This window comes from Geotrypetes seraphini, chromosome 8 (assembly GCF_902459505.1).
Source record: "Geotrypetes seraphini chromosome 8, aGeoSer1.1, whole genome shotgun sequence".
NCBI classification, from domain to species: domain Eukaryota; kingdom Metazoa; phylum Chordata; class Amphibia; order Gymnophiona; family Dermophiidae; genus Geotrypetes; species Geotrypetes seraphini.
The window spans coordinates 14833477-14850596 of record NC_047091.1 but is presented as its reverse complement, the minus strand read 5'-3'; the positions used below and the strand labels follow the sequence as shown (position 1 = coordinate 14850596).

General features: G+C 41.2%; 1 protein-coding gene across 15 annotated transcripts in view; it reads left to right on the top strand.

Annotated features, from left to right (window-relative positions):
• EYA3 (EYA transcriptional coactivator and phosphatase 3) overlaps nucleotides 1–17120 on the top strand; it is a 243135-nt gene that overhangs the window by 135438 nt on the left and 90577 nt on the right. For 14 of the 15 annotated variants that reach the window (XR_004540320.1, XM_033954471.1, XM_033954464.1 and 11 more), the window contains 3 exons: nucleotides 2585–2727; nucleotides 10472–10609; nucleotides 13599–13684. Coding sequence is in view for 14 of the 15 variants with exons in the window: in XM_033954471.1 (XP_033810362.1) it covers nucleotides 2585–2727; nucleotides 10472–10609; nucleotides 13599–13684 (367 nt within the window). In the remaining variant the exon portion in view is untranslated. The remainder of the gene's footprint in view (nucleotides 1–2584; nucleotides 2728–10471; nucleotides 10610–13598; nucleotides 13685–17120) is intronic. The other variant, XM_033954472.1, reaches the window with a different exon arrangement.

The following is a 17120-nucleotide window of genomic DNA, read 5'->3' as shown; positions in this document are numbered from 1 at the left end:
CATCTTAAAAGCCCGCAGTTCCTGTGACACGTGGCCACTGGTGCACAGCCTAAGGGGCACACCCATCCCTTTGGAAGGCCCTTGGAGCACCGAGGAGCACCGAAGAACACAGAATACCTTCCAGGGGGAGGAAAAGGAAGGCTCAGGCAAAGAGTTTGACATCTGTGAGTACCCCATTGAGGAGACCTATGGATATACATATTTCCACTTACTGTTGCTTCTAGTCAACCCATCAATTCTCCCTCTTCTAGTGAGTGGAGCTACTATTAGCTCCCCAGAGAGAATTCCTTCACCTGTGCCTAGCATTACTCTTTTTCCTACAACTTCGCTGGGACATAGGGAACTGACAAGAGAATGATCACTTGACTATAGTGTCCTTCTCTAGTGTTTCTTTGCCAAAATATGCAACCTTTTTGGTGGAGGAGAACAGAGGTTCAGAAGACCAAACAGCAATACTGCAGAGATGATGTACTTGATTCCAAGTCTTAATTATAATGTACTTGAGTCGGAGTCTCTATAATAATCAATAAACGTTGTCTTTAGGGTGTTGTCCACCTTTGTAATAAAGGAACAAAGGGGTCCTTCAATAGTAACTATAAAGAAACCATGGGGACTTCTGCCTTGTTGTGATCAACAAGAACATACTTCAAATTATATTTCTTCATCAAATACGAGGATAAGTGTGGAGGAGCCTCGGGGTCAATTGGACAGTAAGCTACTGGAACTTGACATATTCAGCGTTAAAGTCTTCACAAACCATTCCAGAAAAGTTCCATTTCTCACTCCAACTGCAGTGCTCTCTCCTTCTAACTCCCAGCAAGACCCTTAATTCTGTCTTCCAAGATTATTATTTAACTTTCTTTATTTTTCTTAACACATCAGGAGACAGCAACTCCTAGGACCCAATCGGAAGACATTTATCCTGAGACTTTGTTCTCTAGCTTCCACACACCTCCTCTGATATGTTGGTTGACAGTCGTCATCATGTTAAAAAGAGAGCTCACTCACCGCAAAACTCTGAAACGCATAAGGTGAATATTTGGACTGTAGTGACTCGGATGGAATCTATGGTTATATCTCAGATGCAACAGTTATGTACTTTCACTCAGGAAACTACATAAAAGAAGAAGTTGATGACAAAGTTTCATGTCATGGATAAGAAACTTTAAGTTATGGATGCTCAGATTGCAATACTTCAGGCTTCTTCAGTTGCTTCTATTAAAGATAGCCTTCAATTCATTGTTGAATTAAAAAATTAGAAAATTCTCTTTGTTCTAGAAAATTGAGGTTTTTAAATTTTCCTCAGGCCAGATTGGTAACAATAGATTATTTGTTAGATAAGTATGAGTATTTTAGAGAAGCAATTTCAATTCCAAATTAAGTGTATTTCTCAAAGATTTCGAGTTGACAATTCCAATGAGGATGACATGATGGGAGGAGCTAGTCTCAATCACAATGATTATGTCTCTACCAGAGCAACCCGGAGATAGTGGTATTATTTCTTAAATGTGGATTACTCCTTGAAACAGCTTCTAATGTGAGGGGCTGAATTCACATTGGAGCCTCATTTCAGTATATTCACATAAGATGAGATAAGTTCTTTCTTAAATCTAAGTTGTATATATATTTATCTTTATTTAAACAATGAGATAACTACTCAAAGGCCGATGAGGAGGCTGGCTACTTATAGGCTTGAGTATTACATGAACTATGACACTCGAGTGTAGCCGCTGAGGCCATATAAAGAGTTAAGAAGTCTGAGAAGATTATGCTATGAGTGAAATGAAATAAGTATGAAATTTCTGTAATAGCAAGTGATAATATGAACTTTAAGACATTATAGAGTGTGGCATCAATTGAGTTGTTTTGTATTTGAATATTTGCCTCTACTCAAAAATTAATTTATTGAAGCCATTAAATCTAGTGATTCTCTTCTGAAAAACATAAATTAATGGTGTTAAAAGTCTATTTTAAGAATAAGGATGTTTCTTTTTGTAGTCAGAGGATTCAAATCTTTCTGAATGTGGCAAGAGCCGCACAATTACATGGAAATTTATTTCTCAGCCTTAAACTCCAGACATTGGCTATGGGAGCCACTTTTTTTCTTCGGTTCCTATGCACGTCTTAGGGGTTGGCAAGGAAAGAATTTTGTATTCTTGGATCCAACTCAGTAGCTTTTTTGGAAGCTAATAAGACAGTAGTTAAAAACTGATTATTTAGGTGTAGTGTAAGTTCTTAGTATTATAATGCTCTAGATAGAGGTGAATAGGGTCTGTTTAGAGACCTTGCTTTTTTTTTTTTTTCTTCTAATTATTAAATACTTTTTTCTTTTTGTAATTTGTCAACCTTGAACTCGTGTGGTATTATAGTTGACTCTTTTTTTCTTTTCTTAATTGCTTCTTTTTGATAAATACTATGTTTCCTGTTTATATTATGTATATATGTATAAATTTAAATTTCAAATTAAAAAAATATTCATTACCATTTAGCATACCTGTGATGTGTGTGCTCTCTAAGTCATTTGCATATCTTTTGGAATAAATGCTGCTAAACGTAAATGTTTTTATTTTGTTCTTGTCTTTAGGCCATACACGCATATCCTTTCTGTACCTGTAGCAGAGACAATGATGACGTATTCTGGCCAGTCGCAGTACCAGGCACTACAGCAATCACAGCCCTATACTGTGTATCCTCAGGCATCACAACCTTATGGTCTACCTCCTTTTGGTAAGCAGGGACTCAAAATCCATGTGAAATTATTTTTGATACCTCATTCCATGCATCATATTTAACAGTGATAGTTTGGATGTTTTAAGTTGCGTGTGTGTATATATATATATATATATATATATATATATATATATATATATATATACACACACACATATATACAGAGAACAGATTGCTACAGAATATGATCATCAAAAGCTCATGCCTTATAAACTAGTTAGTCTACAAGATGCCACCTCTTAATTTTTGTTCAAATGCTTTCTACTGTTGTGGCTCTGCACAATATGGAAATCACTTTATTTCTGTATCTGTTTTCCAGCTGTGTTTCAGTAGTAGCATTATTCCTCCTCTCCTCTCTTTTTTCTTTTTAACATGGAGTACTTTGATTATTCTCCTACAGATGTCCTAAGTCATCTTCCCAGAATATTTTGAGTGAAAATGTTTGAGTGTTGCATGTAAACTGGATTTCTAGTGCAAAGGGCATAGTAGTCTGGACAGTGGAGTTTATAGCCCATACTTGCAAGTCTGGAAAAGGCATCTAAAGCTTTCTTCACTTCTTGTTCCTGGGCATAGCCCCTCCTCCTCAGTTTATCTTTCACCAACCGAGTTGAGAACGTGTCTTTTGTTCTGCTCTGCTTTTAATTTTTTTTTTTTTTGGGGGGGTGGGGTATTTTTGCTCCATTTCTCGAGGCTTTCCAGTCCCCCAGGGGTCCCCAGTATTCTGGAGCAGCTTTGCTTGGGAGAAGGTGCAGGTTCTGGTTCAGAGATCTGCAGCTGGGGGAACAACCCTCTTTTTAGGGCACCTACCTAGCCGGCCTGCACTTACATTGTGGATAGCTCGGGGTTAAGGTCCTGGGAATGTGGCTCGCCCTTGATTGTCAGGTGATTGAGCACAGACTGACTGGTCCCCACATTGGTCCCCAGGGATTCATGGGTTCTATCTGCCCTCCTGAAGATGCGTGAGGAGCTAGTGGGATCGGGGGGTGTCAGGCTCTGTGAGCTTGTTTAAAAGGCAGCCCCTAAAAATAAGCCCCTGAGACACTCAGGCTTGTTTGAGGAAAAAACATTTCTCCAAGCCCAGCTGCTCTGTGTGTGTGAACTGATGCAGGCAGGCATCTCTACAGGACTATGAGTAGACCCATTCATTCCTATGGGGAGAGTCATGGATCTGAATTTGGGGGTTTATTAAGTTTTAGGGACTTCTCTGAGGGTCTCTCATGTCTCAAAATACCTTTTGAAGATTTTTCAACTTTTATTTCTGCTTCCATGGGCCATTTTTGGTGCCACAACCCTGTTGTGGTGGCCATCTTGGATTTCCCAATTTTATTTTAGAAACCTCTAACTGCCTCAAAACACCTCGATTTTACTTAAAATCAGAATGGACTCCCCAACCTGTTGACAACTATATCATACAAAATTTGCTCTGGATGGGTAGCTGAAGAGTGAAGGGAGGAATCCATGGGCTTAGCCTCCTTGGGTCCCTCCAAAGGGTTGGAGATGCAAGAGGCTCAGCAGTTGGGGTTCAAGTCCCTCTTAGAGCCCACAAAAACTGACAAGGTGGCGGCAAAACGCAGATGCTGTAGATCTGATGAAGGACCAAGATATGGACCTGCAGAGATCTTCAGGGGATCCAATGTAAGGTTTTGATGCTGATTTGTGAATTTGCGATTTAAAGCTTATTTAAAGCAAAAGTGTTTCTCAACCAGCTTATGCAGCACCAAGTCAGCCGCAGGGGATTCCAAACCTCAAGGGTCGGTCCCGCCCGCAGAGTGTATCTTTTGCCAGACCCAGGCATCCAGTCGGAGAAGGACTAGGAGGATTTAGTATTGGTTTCTATGCCCTTGATGTCCCCACATGTAATCTTCCGCGGTGGAGGATTCTGGGTCTCTGGTGGAGGCTGCCAGCCACTAGTCTGTAGAGGCCCTAGACCAGGGTGAGGACTCCACGGTGTGCAGGCTTTTTAATTCAGCAGACTTACTGGAGGTCATTACAATATCCCTGCAGTAATTGGATTTAGAATCTCCGCAAATGTCTGCTACGCAGCGTTCCCTGCTGTCTATCTCCAAATCTCAGTCTGCATATTTTTTCCAGCACATCCAGAAATTACTTCACAGAGCATTGGGACGCTTTGGAGGGCCTGCGAAAAGAGGCTCTGGCACCAGAGTTTTTGCAGCTATCCCCAAGGTGGATTCCTTGGTTGCTCAACTAATAAAGGAGGAATGATTTTAAAGGAATCGCAGTATCAGAAAGTGGATCCAGTCCTTAAAGGGCAGTTTGATGCCTTGGCTCTGGGTCTGCAGCAGCTTCTGCATCTTAATGTGGTACGAGCTTGCCATAAGATGCTGCACCAGGCTGCCTGTGCAGAGGAGGATGCTGTGCTCCAGGTAATACTAGCAGGGGTAGACTGTGTTGCAGATGTTCTATATAACATGTTTAGGGTCATGAGCAAAGTATCAGCTTACTCTGTCTCCACCCGGAGAATTCTTTAAATTAGACAATGGGCAGGAGATTCAGCCTCTAAGGCTTCTTTGAGCATGCTGCCCCTTTAAGGGGCAAATGCTCTTTGGTAAAGGTTTAGACAACCTTATGGCCATTGTGGCAGATCAGCGCTCTGAGATGTTTCTGAACAGCAGAACACAGACCCCAGGTGGGTCCATCAGGAGTTCCTTTCAGGGCTACAAAAGGTCCTGCCAGGGATTTAGGCATAGGTTTGGAGAATCCAGGAGAACACAGTCATCTGGATCCTGTGCTTCTTTGTCAAGTTCCAAGAAGTCTCAATGATGCCAGGCCGGTATCTGAGCTTCCCCACCATAGGAGGAAGACTCTTGGAGTACTGGGAGGTCTGGGAATGGATCAGCTCATATAAATGGATTTTAGACAGCATTTGAGAAGGTTACAAACTCAAATTTTGTTATCTGTTTCGGGAGGGCTTTGTGGACTCTCTAGCAGGAAGGCCAGAGAAAGCAGCCAAAGTCCAAGTGACAGTACAAAGACTGCTGGATAGTCGGTCCCAGATGAAGAACTGGGCTCCAGCATTTACTGTATATACTTTATTGTGCCCAAGAAAGACTCAGACGATTGCAAACCAATTCTGGATCAGTGCAGCTGTGAGTGGCCAAGTTCTGGATGGAAATGGTACATTCGGTCATTGCCTCAGCACCGGGAGAGTGTCTCACTTTTCTGGATTTAACGGAAACTTACTTACATATTCCACAACACAGGAAATTTCTACAGTTCCATGTGCTGGAGAGAAATTCTCAATTCTCAGCATATCCCTTTCAAGTTGGCCAAAGCCTTGTGCACCTTTTACCAAGGTGATGGTAGTGCACAAAGCTGAAATTCAGGTGTACCTGTACTTGGATGATTGGCTGATCAGAGCACCGTCTGAGTGATACAGCTCCTGCAGGACCTGGACTAGATAATCAATTTCCAGAAGAATCAGTTAGTTCTGACTCAAAACCTGGAATGTTTAGGACTTCTCTTAAAACAGCGGAAGACCACACTTTCCTCCCAAAGCCTCGGAAGCAAAAGCTACATAGACAGATTGTACAGATGCTAACGATGCTGGGCTCAATGGCTTGGCACTATCTGCAAGTCTTAGTGTCCATGATGGCCACCATAGACCTGATTCCATGGGCGAAAGTGCTCTTGCATCTCTTTCAGAATGCTTTGCTATCCTGCTGGACTCCAAAAGCAGATTCACTTCAGATGCCATTGCCTTGGACAGCAGAAGTGCATCATAGCCTGTGCTTTTGGCTCCAAGGAGACTCACTCTCCAAGGGAATTCCTCTTCACATTCATACCTGGGTGCTTTTCATGATGGGGGCCACCCGATTCAGGACACGTGGACCCCCTTGCAGAGGAAATAAATGGTCATTCAACCGATAAGAGTTGAGAGCCATTCGTCTAGCATTACAAGTGTTGGAGAAGACCCTGGAAGACTAAGTTGTCAGGGTCTTTTCTGACAATGCCACAGTGGTGGCATATAGCAACAGACAGAGGGGTACGAAGAGTGCCCCTTTGAAGTTAAAGGCCCGGTTACTGTTCTGCTGGGCAGAAAGCCACTTGCTAGCCCTCATGGCAGCACATGTTGCAGGAGTCAAGAATGTGTAAGTGGACTACCTCAGTCGCCAGATCCTGGATCCGGGCAAGTGGCTCCTATCACAGAGGGCATTTGACAGCATTGTAAGATACTGGGGATGGCCGACTTTCGATTTGATGGCATCAGCGAACAACAAAAAGACCTTCCTGTATTTCAGCTGGAGATTTGAGCTTGGAAGCACTGGAAATGATGCCCTGGGACAACCATGGCCCACTGAGCAGCTGTTGTACGTGTTTCCACCCTGGCCAATGATAGGCTGGCAGGTAAAAAGAAGAAAACCTCACCTCAGAGTGTATACAGTCTTGCAAAAGGCAAGGAGGACATCTGTTCAACCAATGATAAAGTCTTTAATGATAGGCTGAATCATTCGAAGGATTGGGAACCACTGAGAACGGTGGTCCTCGTACTGGACTAGCTTTGTTGCCCATGGTACATGGATCTTGTCAGACTACAGCAAGATGAGTCTCGAGCTTTGGCCTCATGCAACTCTTCTCTCCCAGAGTTCTATTGCCCTGGAAGATTCAGAATGCTTTGGGCTTGGCTTTTGAATGCACAACCCTAGAAGAGAGAGGTTATTCAGATAATATAGCTACACTACTACAATTGAAGAAACTGGCAATAGTAGTAGCTTATGCAAAAGCTTGGAAGACATTTCAAAACTGGTGCGAAGAGCAAGATACAGAGCTTCTTCGAGCTCTGTTATCAGCTGTCCTCGTGTTTGTTCAGTACAGTCTCCAGAAAGGCTTCAGGATCAAGTCTCTCGTGCTTTAGGTAGCCAGTGGAGAAGTGTTCTTTAGCATCGCATCCAAATATGGCCAGATTCTTTAAAGGTGCTTGTATTTGCAGCCTCCAGTGAAACAACCGTTTTCTAAGTGAAATTTTAATCTGGTGTTACGGGCACTTAGTAGAGCCGTGTATGAACCCTGGCAACAGCTGTCTCTGATGAATCTTACTGTCAAGACAGCTTTTCTAATAATCATAACTTCAGCCAGAAGAATATTGGAAATTTAGTCACTGTCCTGCAGAGATCCTTTTCTGAGACTTACGGAGGCTGAAGTTTCTCTGTGCACAATTCCATCCTTTCTACTGAAAGTGGTTTCAGTTTTTCATGTTAATTAGGAAGTCTGACTCCCAGCATTCCAAGTTTCCAGTAAAGAAAAACATAAGGTTTTGGTGTTGCTGGATGTTTGGAGAGCTCTTCTCTGATATTTAGAGGTGATGAATAAATTTTGTTTATCTGATCATTTTTGTCTTGACAAATTCGAGCTGCCTGGGAAGTTCCGCCTCTAAAGCTACTACATCCAGGAAGATCTGCATGGCTATTATCTCGACATACATTGCCTATGGTAAACAGCCTCCAGTTGTTTTGAAAGCACATTCCACAAGAGGAGTGGCTTTGTCATGGACAGAGTCCTGGACGGTGCTGCTGGAGGAGATCTGTAGGGGTAGCTACATGGTCCTCTCGTCTTTTACTAAGTTTTATATAGTGGACATAGCAGCATAAAAGGATGCCACTTTTAGGGCCTTGGTCCTGGAAGCAGGTGCATCTGGCCCGCCCTAGATTTTGGGAAATCCCTACTGTAAAGACTATTATGTCCTTTGCACTAGAAAAAAAGATTAGGTTCTTACCTCGATAATTTTCTTTCTAGTAGAAGGGCGTAGTAGTCTGGACATCCTGCCATGTCATATTACGCCTGCTTCAGTTCTCAGACATGCTTATGTGTCTTCAGAAGTTTGTCTTTGAGCAGCCAAGAAATGAGATATTGACTAGTGAATAGATGTGGTATGACTGCATGAGAATGTAAGGCAGCTCCTTGATTGTGAGGAAGAATATGAGAGCTGTACAAATGTTAGTGCCGGTTGCACTCAGGTAGGTGGATAATTACCTTTCATCTGGTTATTTTTTTGCTGTGTTTTCATTGTTATTTATTCAGTTGCAGAGCAGAATTACTTTGATTTGGTTGGGGAGTTTTTCCTCCTGTTTAGAGTTTAACTGCTTTGGTACGAACTGAGGAGGAAGGACTATGCCCAGGAACAAGGAGGCAGAGTGAAGAAAGCTTTGGATGCCTTCTCCAGTCTCACAAGTATGGTATATAAACTCTGCTGTCCAGACTACTATGCCCTAATAGACTAGACTACTAGAAAGAAGATTATCGAGGTAAGAACCTAAACTTTACTTCTGAACAAAACAGGGGCCATGCTCTTACCAGCTTTCTGAATTAAGCTAAGAACCGTTTTCTGACCTTTATACCTACAAAGGGCACTTCTAAGTTTACAAGTTTTACAAGTTTATTAGGTTTCTTGATTAATCGCTTAATCAGACTTCTAAGCGATGTAACACCTGATAGAAATTAGCTTCCTTCAGCTTTTCCTGTGATGAGAAATACTGTGGGGAAATAAGACACATGATTTTTTTTCTTCTGCTTTACTCCCATTGCTGCTGTTATAAATGCTCAAGTTCATGCCTAAAAGCAAATTCTGTTTTCCCTAAAGTAGATTTTTTTTACATGAATGATGTGAGAATGCAGGGCTTGCAGTGATGAGGAATTTAAGATTTTTTGAAGCTATTTGTGAAAATTTGGAGCAGCTGAGGGTAGGTTTTTATGCCAGTGACTGAGAAAGGGAGTTTGGGGAACTTCTCTGTATGACTCCCATTATAAATCTGAGGCTTTTCCTACCTTCTAGCTTTGCTCCTATCTAATGGCTATGATGAAGTAGCAAGGTTGTTAAAATATTACCAATGATTTATAACTATAGTAGATGAGCTCCTTTTGGAGCCATTGTTTGATGGTGGGTTGGTTTTTTTTTCCTACTACCCATATATTATTGTTCTTTGCAGTGATTAAAGCTACAGCCTCAGCCTGAGGTTGTGGGTTCAAACCCACACTACTACTTGTGGACCCTGGGCAAGCCACTTAATTCCCCCATTCCCTGGACAGACAGGGAAAAAAATGTTGATTAGCTGAATAAATTCATGTAAAACCATTGAGCTCCCCTGGCTATTCTCAAAAATGTAATACTTCCTTCCCTCTGTGATGATCCATCTTTATACCAAGTTCCTGTAAACCTTCTTTATACCAGTTCCTGTAAACTGTGCAGAGCTCTAAGATTGTGGAGTTGATGCGGTATACAAACTTAAGGTTTAGTTTAATGGTATAGAAAATTTAATTAAATAAATAAATTTAAACAAGCAGTCCACACTAATGTGGACATGCACTAATGTCCACATGAGTCCTTGTGCATAGTTTTCATGTGTGCTAAACTCAGCATCTGATAGTCATAATAGTTTAGGAAACTGCACAACCCCCCCCCCCCTTTAATAAACCACGAAAACAGTTATAGCGCAGGGAGCCATGCTGAATGCTCTGTGCTGCTCCAGACGCTCATAGGAACTCTGATCGGCAGCAGTGCGGAACATTCAGCGAGGCTCCCTGCGCTAATAAGATATCGCAGTTTAGTAAAAAAAAAAGGGGGGGGGGAGAATGTGCTAAACTGCACTAAGCCTCCCACACTTTATTACATCTGCTGCAGTGCATGTTAGACTTCTGGTGAGGTAAAGGATTCTAGAAATGCAGATGATAAGCATGCTAATTTATCCCACCAATACTGTTTGTAATTAGTCCACTTTATTTGATTCAGGTGCACTGTGGCCGGGTATCAAAACTGAAAGTGGTTTAATTCAGACACCATCTCCAAGTCAGCCCAGTATTTTTACCTGCACGACAGGGCTAACCATCAGCCATCCCAGTCCAGCTATCTATTCTTATCCTGTGCAAGGTAAATTGGCATGTTTATTATTCTACACTTCTTTAGATAACAGGCCAGTGGTCTCATAAAATTACAGGCTTTATATACCTGAGCTGCTTATTTATGTAATTTCACTTTTTTTGTGTATGACTTTTTCTCGGGGAGCATTTGTCCACATCTAACAGTTAAAATTAGGGTTCAGTTAGCCTTGGTTTATGGTTTATTAAACCAGATATGCTGCAAATAATGTAAAGTGTCTAAGGAGTTAATAAGTTAAATAAAATAATATAATAACAAACAATAGTGAAGCATAGCATAAAAATAATACAACTAAAAAAAATTTCAGAAAACAATGAAGAGACAAAAAACCTGATTCATCATTGGTGTAATTGGTTAAGCAAAATTGTCAGACAAAGAGCTTCATACTGATGTCTTAATCATATGTAAATCTTTGGGGAAGGGGAAAATTGTTTGAGGAGATCTATTCTTTTATCTGATTTAGTGGTGGATTCCATGTTTTTCTAAGGGGATGAAGGGGATGGGACTTGATATACCGCTTTTTCTGTGTGGTTACAAACAAAGCGCTTTGCATATTTTAGACAGGGACTTATTTTGTACCTGGGTAATGAAGTGTTAAGTGAGTTGTCCAGAGTCACAAGGAACTGCCGTGGAAATCAAACTCACAATCTTGTGGTACTGAGGCACCTGCTCTAACCACTTGGCCACTCCTCCTACACAAAAGAAAGAGTAGAGATGACCAAACAATCAAGTTGGCAAATAGTATTAATAAGTCCAACATGTACATCATACATGGGTCCTAGCTTTTTTTTTTTGTTTGATGTACATGTTGGATGTTTATGAAATATTTGCATTTCTGAATTCATATTGTTTAACTTGATTCTTTGGTCATCTCTGCTTTTCTTTCTTTGGATTTTTGGTGCAGAGTTTTCTCCTTTTTTTTTTTTTTTTTGTTTCCATGCTTTTTTGACATTTTTTGACAGAGTAGGTCTCTAATAGAGAACATATATAAAACTGTTTGACCTTCTTGATTCCCTGGGACAGGGAGTAGCTAGATACAGCTGCAAAAAATAGAAAGGCAGAAGAAATGAGATGGTAAAGATAAAAGGCTAGAAAGGAAAATGAGATGTAAAAGAGGCAAGAAGTCAAAACAGGGGAAAGGGACAGGACGGAGCAATAAAGTGGTGGGAATGCAGGGAGGATTCTTTGGAGGGTAGAAGGCATTTAGGAGGGAAGATGAGTGCTATAGGGAAGATTTAGAAGTCAACTGATGGAGGAAAAGGTGAGTGTCTCTCTGGGGAAGAGGTATAGAGGGAGTGAGCAAAACTGATGGAGGAAAAGGTGAGTGTCTCTCTGGGGAAGAGGTATAGAGGGAGTGAGCAAAAAGATAAAGATAATACAGTGGGGGTCTAGGACAAGGTGAGAGGGATACCCTGTTCAAATATTATACAAAACAGAGTCTAGTATGTAATAGTTTGAATCAACAGTATATGCATCATATGACTTCCTATCATGATTTATATTTGAAGGAAGACAGTCTTTCAGAGAGGATGCCAAATTTTTCCCATAACCTACCTTGATTTGACAAATTCGCTTCTAATACAAAGCTAAGGGTAAAAGTGATCAAATCTCTAGACAAGTCTTCTATTGATGGAAAGCAGTAGTGGTGCAAAAGTAAACTTATGATTCTCATTACGATACATGAAAGATGAATATGATAGTGTGGTTTATACATTTTGTTGGAAGATACTAAAAAATGCTTCCTCTTATTTAAACTGCAACAACCTTAGCCATTCAGAGATTAATTTTATTTTTCTTTTATTTGTAAACAAACAGTTTCAACTTTTAATCCTTTTTCATTTTGGTTTTATTGATTTTACATCACTCTGATCTGTGCACCCAATTGAGTCTGTATCAAACGCATCGCAGATCATTTCACTTCATAGGGTATTGAGTTGCTAGGAAATGCTGTCCCTTAACATATAGTAGTGTAGTAGATGCTGGCAGACAGACCTGTATGGTCCATCTAATTTACCCAACAAGGTGGCCAGACTTGAACCTTCTGCTCCATGCAGGTTATACCCCTTTATGCTCTGTTTAAAGGTTTGCTTTGATTCTGTCCTCTTGTTAAATATGTAATATAACACAGTGCATCTTTCTTTCAGTCATTTCCCAAAACTTTGCTAGAAAATAACAATAATAGTAATTTGCCTTTTCTAAGTCTTTATTGAGGCAGGCACCAAAATAAATGGTGCAAGATACAACAAGACAGGAAAGGAGTCAGAGAAATTTATCAAAGAGATTGATTTCCTGAAGGTTTGGTAGGAGGGTGCATTTGAAATGAAGTTGGTTAACCATTTATTCCATTTGCCTGCTTGGAATGATAATGATCTATCAAGGAATCTCTTGTAGATACAGCCCTTCAAGGATGGAAAAGCAAAGAGGTAGGCACTACGTGTGCAAGTGGTGCCTGGAAATTCAAAATGGTGCAACAGGTAGACTGGGGATGAACCTGTTCTGGTTTTGAAGCAGAGGCAGGCAAACTTGAAAATGACCCTTGCTTCCACTGGCAGCCAGTGTAGTTTTTTGTAATACGGGCTTACATGATCTGATTTTTTGAGACCATAAATGAGACAGACGGCAACATTCTGAATGACTCTCAATCGTTTGATGGTTTTCTTAAAGGATCCCAAGTATATAATATTGCAGTAATCTAACATATATTCAGTTAATCTAGGTGGAAAATCATCCTCCTGCTCTTGGTGTTCAATTTGCTTTACATCTTTCAAAGAAAGAAATATTGGCACTCTAATAATTAGCAAGATCACACAGGGTCAGTGACAGAGCCAGAATTCTAACTCTCATCCACAAACCTGTGCTGTTCCACCTACTTGACCACACTGGTTCTTAGTCTTTCTTTTTATGGGGAGGTTTTATTGTATATAGTCTTTTTCTTTTTTCTTTTTTTTTTTTAATTCATCAAAATGAATTCATTTTACAGCTTCAGCTACCAGTGCCAGTCCAATCTCAAGCCCCACAGCAATCGCCAATATTTCAGTCTCGTCAGTTTCCAGCATTTCCCAGCAGGTAATTTATATAATTCGTCTTTACCTCCTTTCCCATTTCTATCCAAGTAATCAGAATTATACACACTGCATAAATAGAGTTAAACGTACTTGCATGAAAAGGAGAATAATCAATGGATGTGCTAATGAAGACAAAGGGACTCACAAAAAATATAAATGTCCAAAAAGCATCCTAAATTAGCACTTGGATGTCCTAATCGCCAGGACATCCATGTGCCAGTAATCAAAGCCATCTTTCTGGTCATTTAGCGAGGTGTCCCAGGCTCTGTGCATCCAGAGCTCAAGATGGGTGTAGTGGAGGCGTATTATGGGTGGGCTTGTTAGAGTTGGACGTCTTTCAGCAATAATCAAACGTTTTGCAAGATGTCCTGGATGGAACTTAGACTTTTGGAGCTACCATGTTTCCCTGAAAATAAGACCTACCCAGAAAATAAGCCCTAGCATGATTTTCGGGGTAGGTCTTAATATAAGCCCTACCCCAAAATAAGCCCTAGTGTTAGGATTTGCCGGCAGCAGCGCTTCCCCCACTGACCCTCCATCCTTCCCTCCCAACCGAACCCCGCTGACCGCAAGTCATACATACCTCCCTCCAGTGCAGCTTTGGGCTGGCAGCAATAAACAGGCTGCTTCGCGGCCTTCTTTCGTCGGGGCATTCCATGTGCTGCATTACTGATGACATCATCAGTGATGCGGCAGAGGGAATTCCCCGATGAGAGAAGGCCATGAAGTAGCCTGTTTAGTGTGTTACAGCCCGACGCTACTCTGGAGGAAGGCATGTCGGTCTCGCGGTCGGTGGAGTTCGGGATGGGAGGGAAAGATGGAGGATAAGCGGGGGTTCAGCTGCGGGGGCAGGTGGAAGGATGAAAACTGTGCAAGGATTCTGGTGCACAGAGAGATGGGAGGGATAGAAAGATGCTGCAGAGGGAAGGTACAAGGGGATGGGGAGAGGGCAGGAAAGATGCGCATGTGGGGGAGAGAAAGGAAGGAGGAAGAATTGGGGTGAAGGAGAGGAAGGGAGAGATGATCATGTACATGAAAAAAAATAAGACATCCCCGAAAATAAGACCTAGTGCATTTTTTGGGCCCAAAATTAATATGACACTGTCTTATTTTCGGGGGAACATGGTAGACCAGTTTTAGAAGCATCTAGGTGCTACAAAGGTGCCCAAATTGACCAAATGAACTCTGTATGCATCAAGGTGGGACACCCTGACACTCCCCCAGTGCTTACTGACCCCCTTCCACCACACAAAAATGAGAACAAAAAGGTACATGCCTGGCTCTAGAACAGCAGCATCTGGTTTGGGGAAGTCTAATAGAGCTTCAGATGTGTGTAGTACCTGGTGGGTGGGCTAGTGAACCATAGAGAGGAAGACCCAGGCCCCATAAGGCATTCTTAACCACAACATTTATGGTATTACTGTAAATATGAGCCCATCAAAACCCACCCAAACCCTACTATACTGCCCTATAGGTGCTACCTGCAGCCATAAAGATTATTGGAGTGCTACACAGGTAAGTACAGTAGGTTTTGGGGGTGTTTTAGGGGCTTACCATAAATTATAAGGGAGTTAGTGAGATATACATCTGAAACCCTTTATATAAAGTTCACAACAGTGCCCTCTAAGATGCTCCACTGCTCTGTTGAGTTGTCTGTGTTGCCAATCCATTACTATTCTGACCCCCTCCCATGTCCAAATGGTTTGGATTTGGATATTTTGAACATGGATGGTTTTGTATTAAAAAATGGCCAAAAAAGTTAGACATCCTTAGGAACCATGATGTCCAAATAGATAATTTTCAAAAATAAATTTTGGACGTCTAGCAGTTTTGAAGATGGATATTTCCCTGCCCTAACATCTTGTGGGATAAGTCTAAAGTCGAACTGGGATACTATCGAAAATGCCCCTCAAAGGCTCTAAGAAAATGGCTCAGGAGTATGGGTGTGAAATCATGATCACGATAATGATTATCACTTATATTTACTTGCAGTTAATTCATCTAATTAGCAAGATTTTGTTTAATTTTTAATAGATTGAGAGAGGCTAACTTTTTTTTCCCCCCCAAATGTAGCCATATTTGTGGCTCTTGTCTCCACCAGGGGTTGGTACCTCCTGAGAGCTCTGGTTAAGGAGCAGAATAGATTGAGAACAATTGGGCTGTAGCTCCAAGGGAAAGAATGCATCTTGCACTCTAAAGCTTTAAAATAAAATATTTTTTTGCGCAGTGTATTGTACTTGGCAAAATGGTAGAAGTTTTTTTATTTAGCCAAACCCCAATATCCCCCTGAACTTCCTTACTCTCCCAGCCAGAACCCTGCTCCCTGACTCTTTAGTCTTTATAATTACAGTACAGCATCTCCCCTCTCCTTGACCCCCCCTCCCCCCAGTACTTCCTTAGCTGGATTCCAGAATCCTTCCTGCCTGTCTCTCAGGCTTCTTCTCTTCTAGCCTGGTGAGGTATCAAATCTTCCTCCATACAGAGCTTGGCTCTAGTTTCTTCAACCTGTGTGAGTTAAACTTGTGTGGTTCCCCTTCTACACTTATAGGATGGAGATGGCTGTCTGTTTCTGTAATCTTCATGAAGAAACAAGGATGCCATAATAGCTTGACTGTTCTGCTGATGTCATCATCAAAAGGCCTGACATGGACATTTGATGATATTAGGAGAGACAGCTGCAGAACTGCTGGGCAGTAAACCACAGAATATATGTAATAAGACACAATAGTGTTTAATCCTCAAGGAAGCGCGAATGTTCATAAATTTAACATAAATAACTGTGTGATATAAAACAAGATGAAGCTCCTGAGCAATCCTAGTAATAAAAGACTTGGGGCTCCTTTTACTAAGCTGCAATAGCGTTTTTAGCACACGCAGAATTTTAGCATGCGCTACGCAGTTAGAACTAATGCCAGCTCAATGCTGGCGATGGAGTCTAGCGCGCGCAGCATTTCAGTGTGCGCTAAAACCGCTATCACAGCTTAAAAAAAGGAGCCTTTAGTGTTAAAAAAAAATCAAAAGCACATCAATCTAAAAATAAATGACAAAAAAATAGACTAGTTAAAAAAAGGTAAAATAAAAATTGAAAATAATGCTATGAATGAAATTAATTGTGGGCAAATAGTATGACTTAAAATAATATTCTAAATTAAATGTGACTCAAGACTGTAGAGGAATGATATCATTGAAAGGTGCTACTAATTCTTCTACTAAATTTGGGAAAGATACAAGAATACTACAAATATTCTATGTCAAGCAGAGTTGCTTGTTCCAGGGAGCACAGTTCTTCATCGTATTCTCAACACACGTCTCAATGTATCTCTGGACGTTCATGTCTACACTATCTTTAACGCTCACCTCGACATCCACCTTGACAATCATCGCCGTGAGGAATCCCCTCCGTCCCCGCCCGTCTCTATAAACTTCAGAAATAGTTA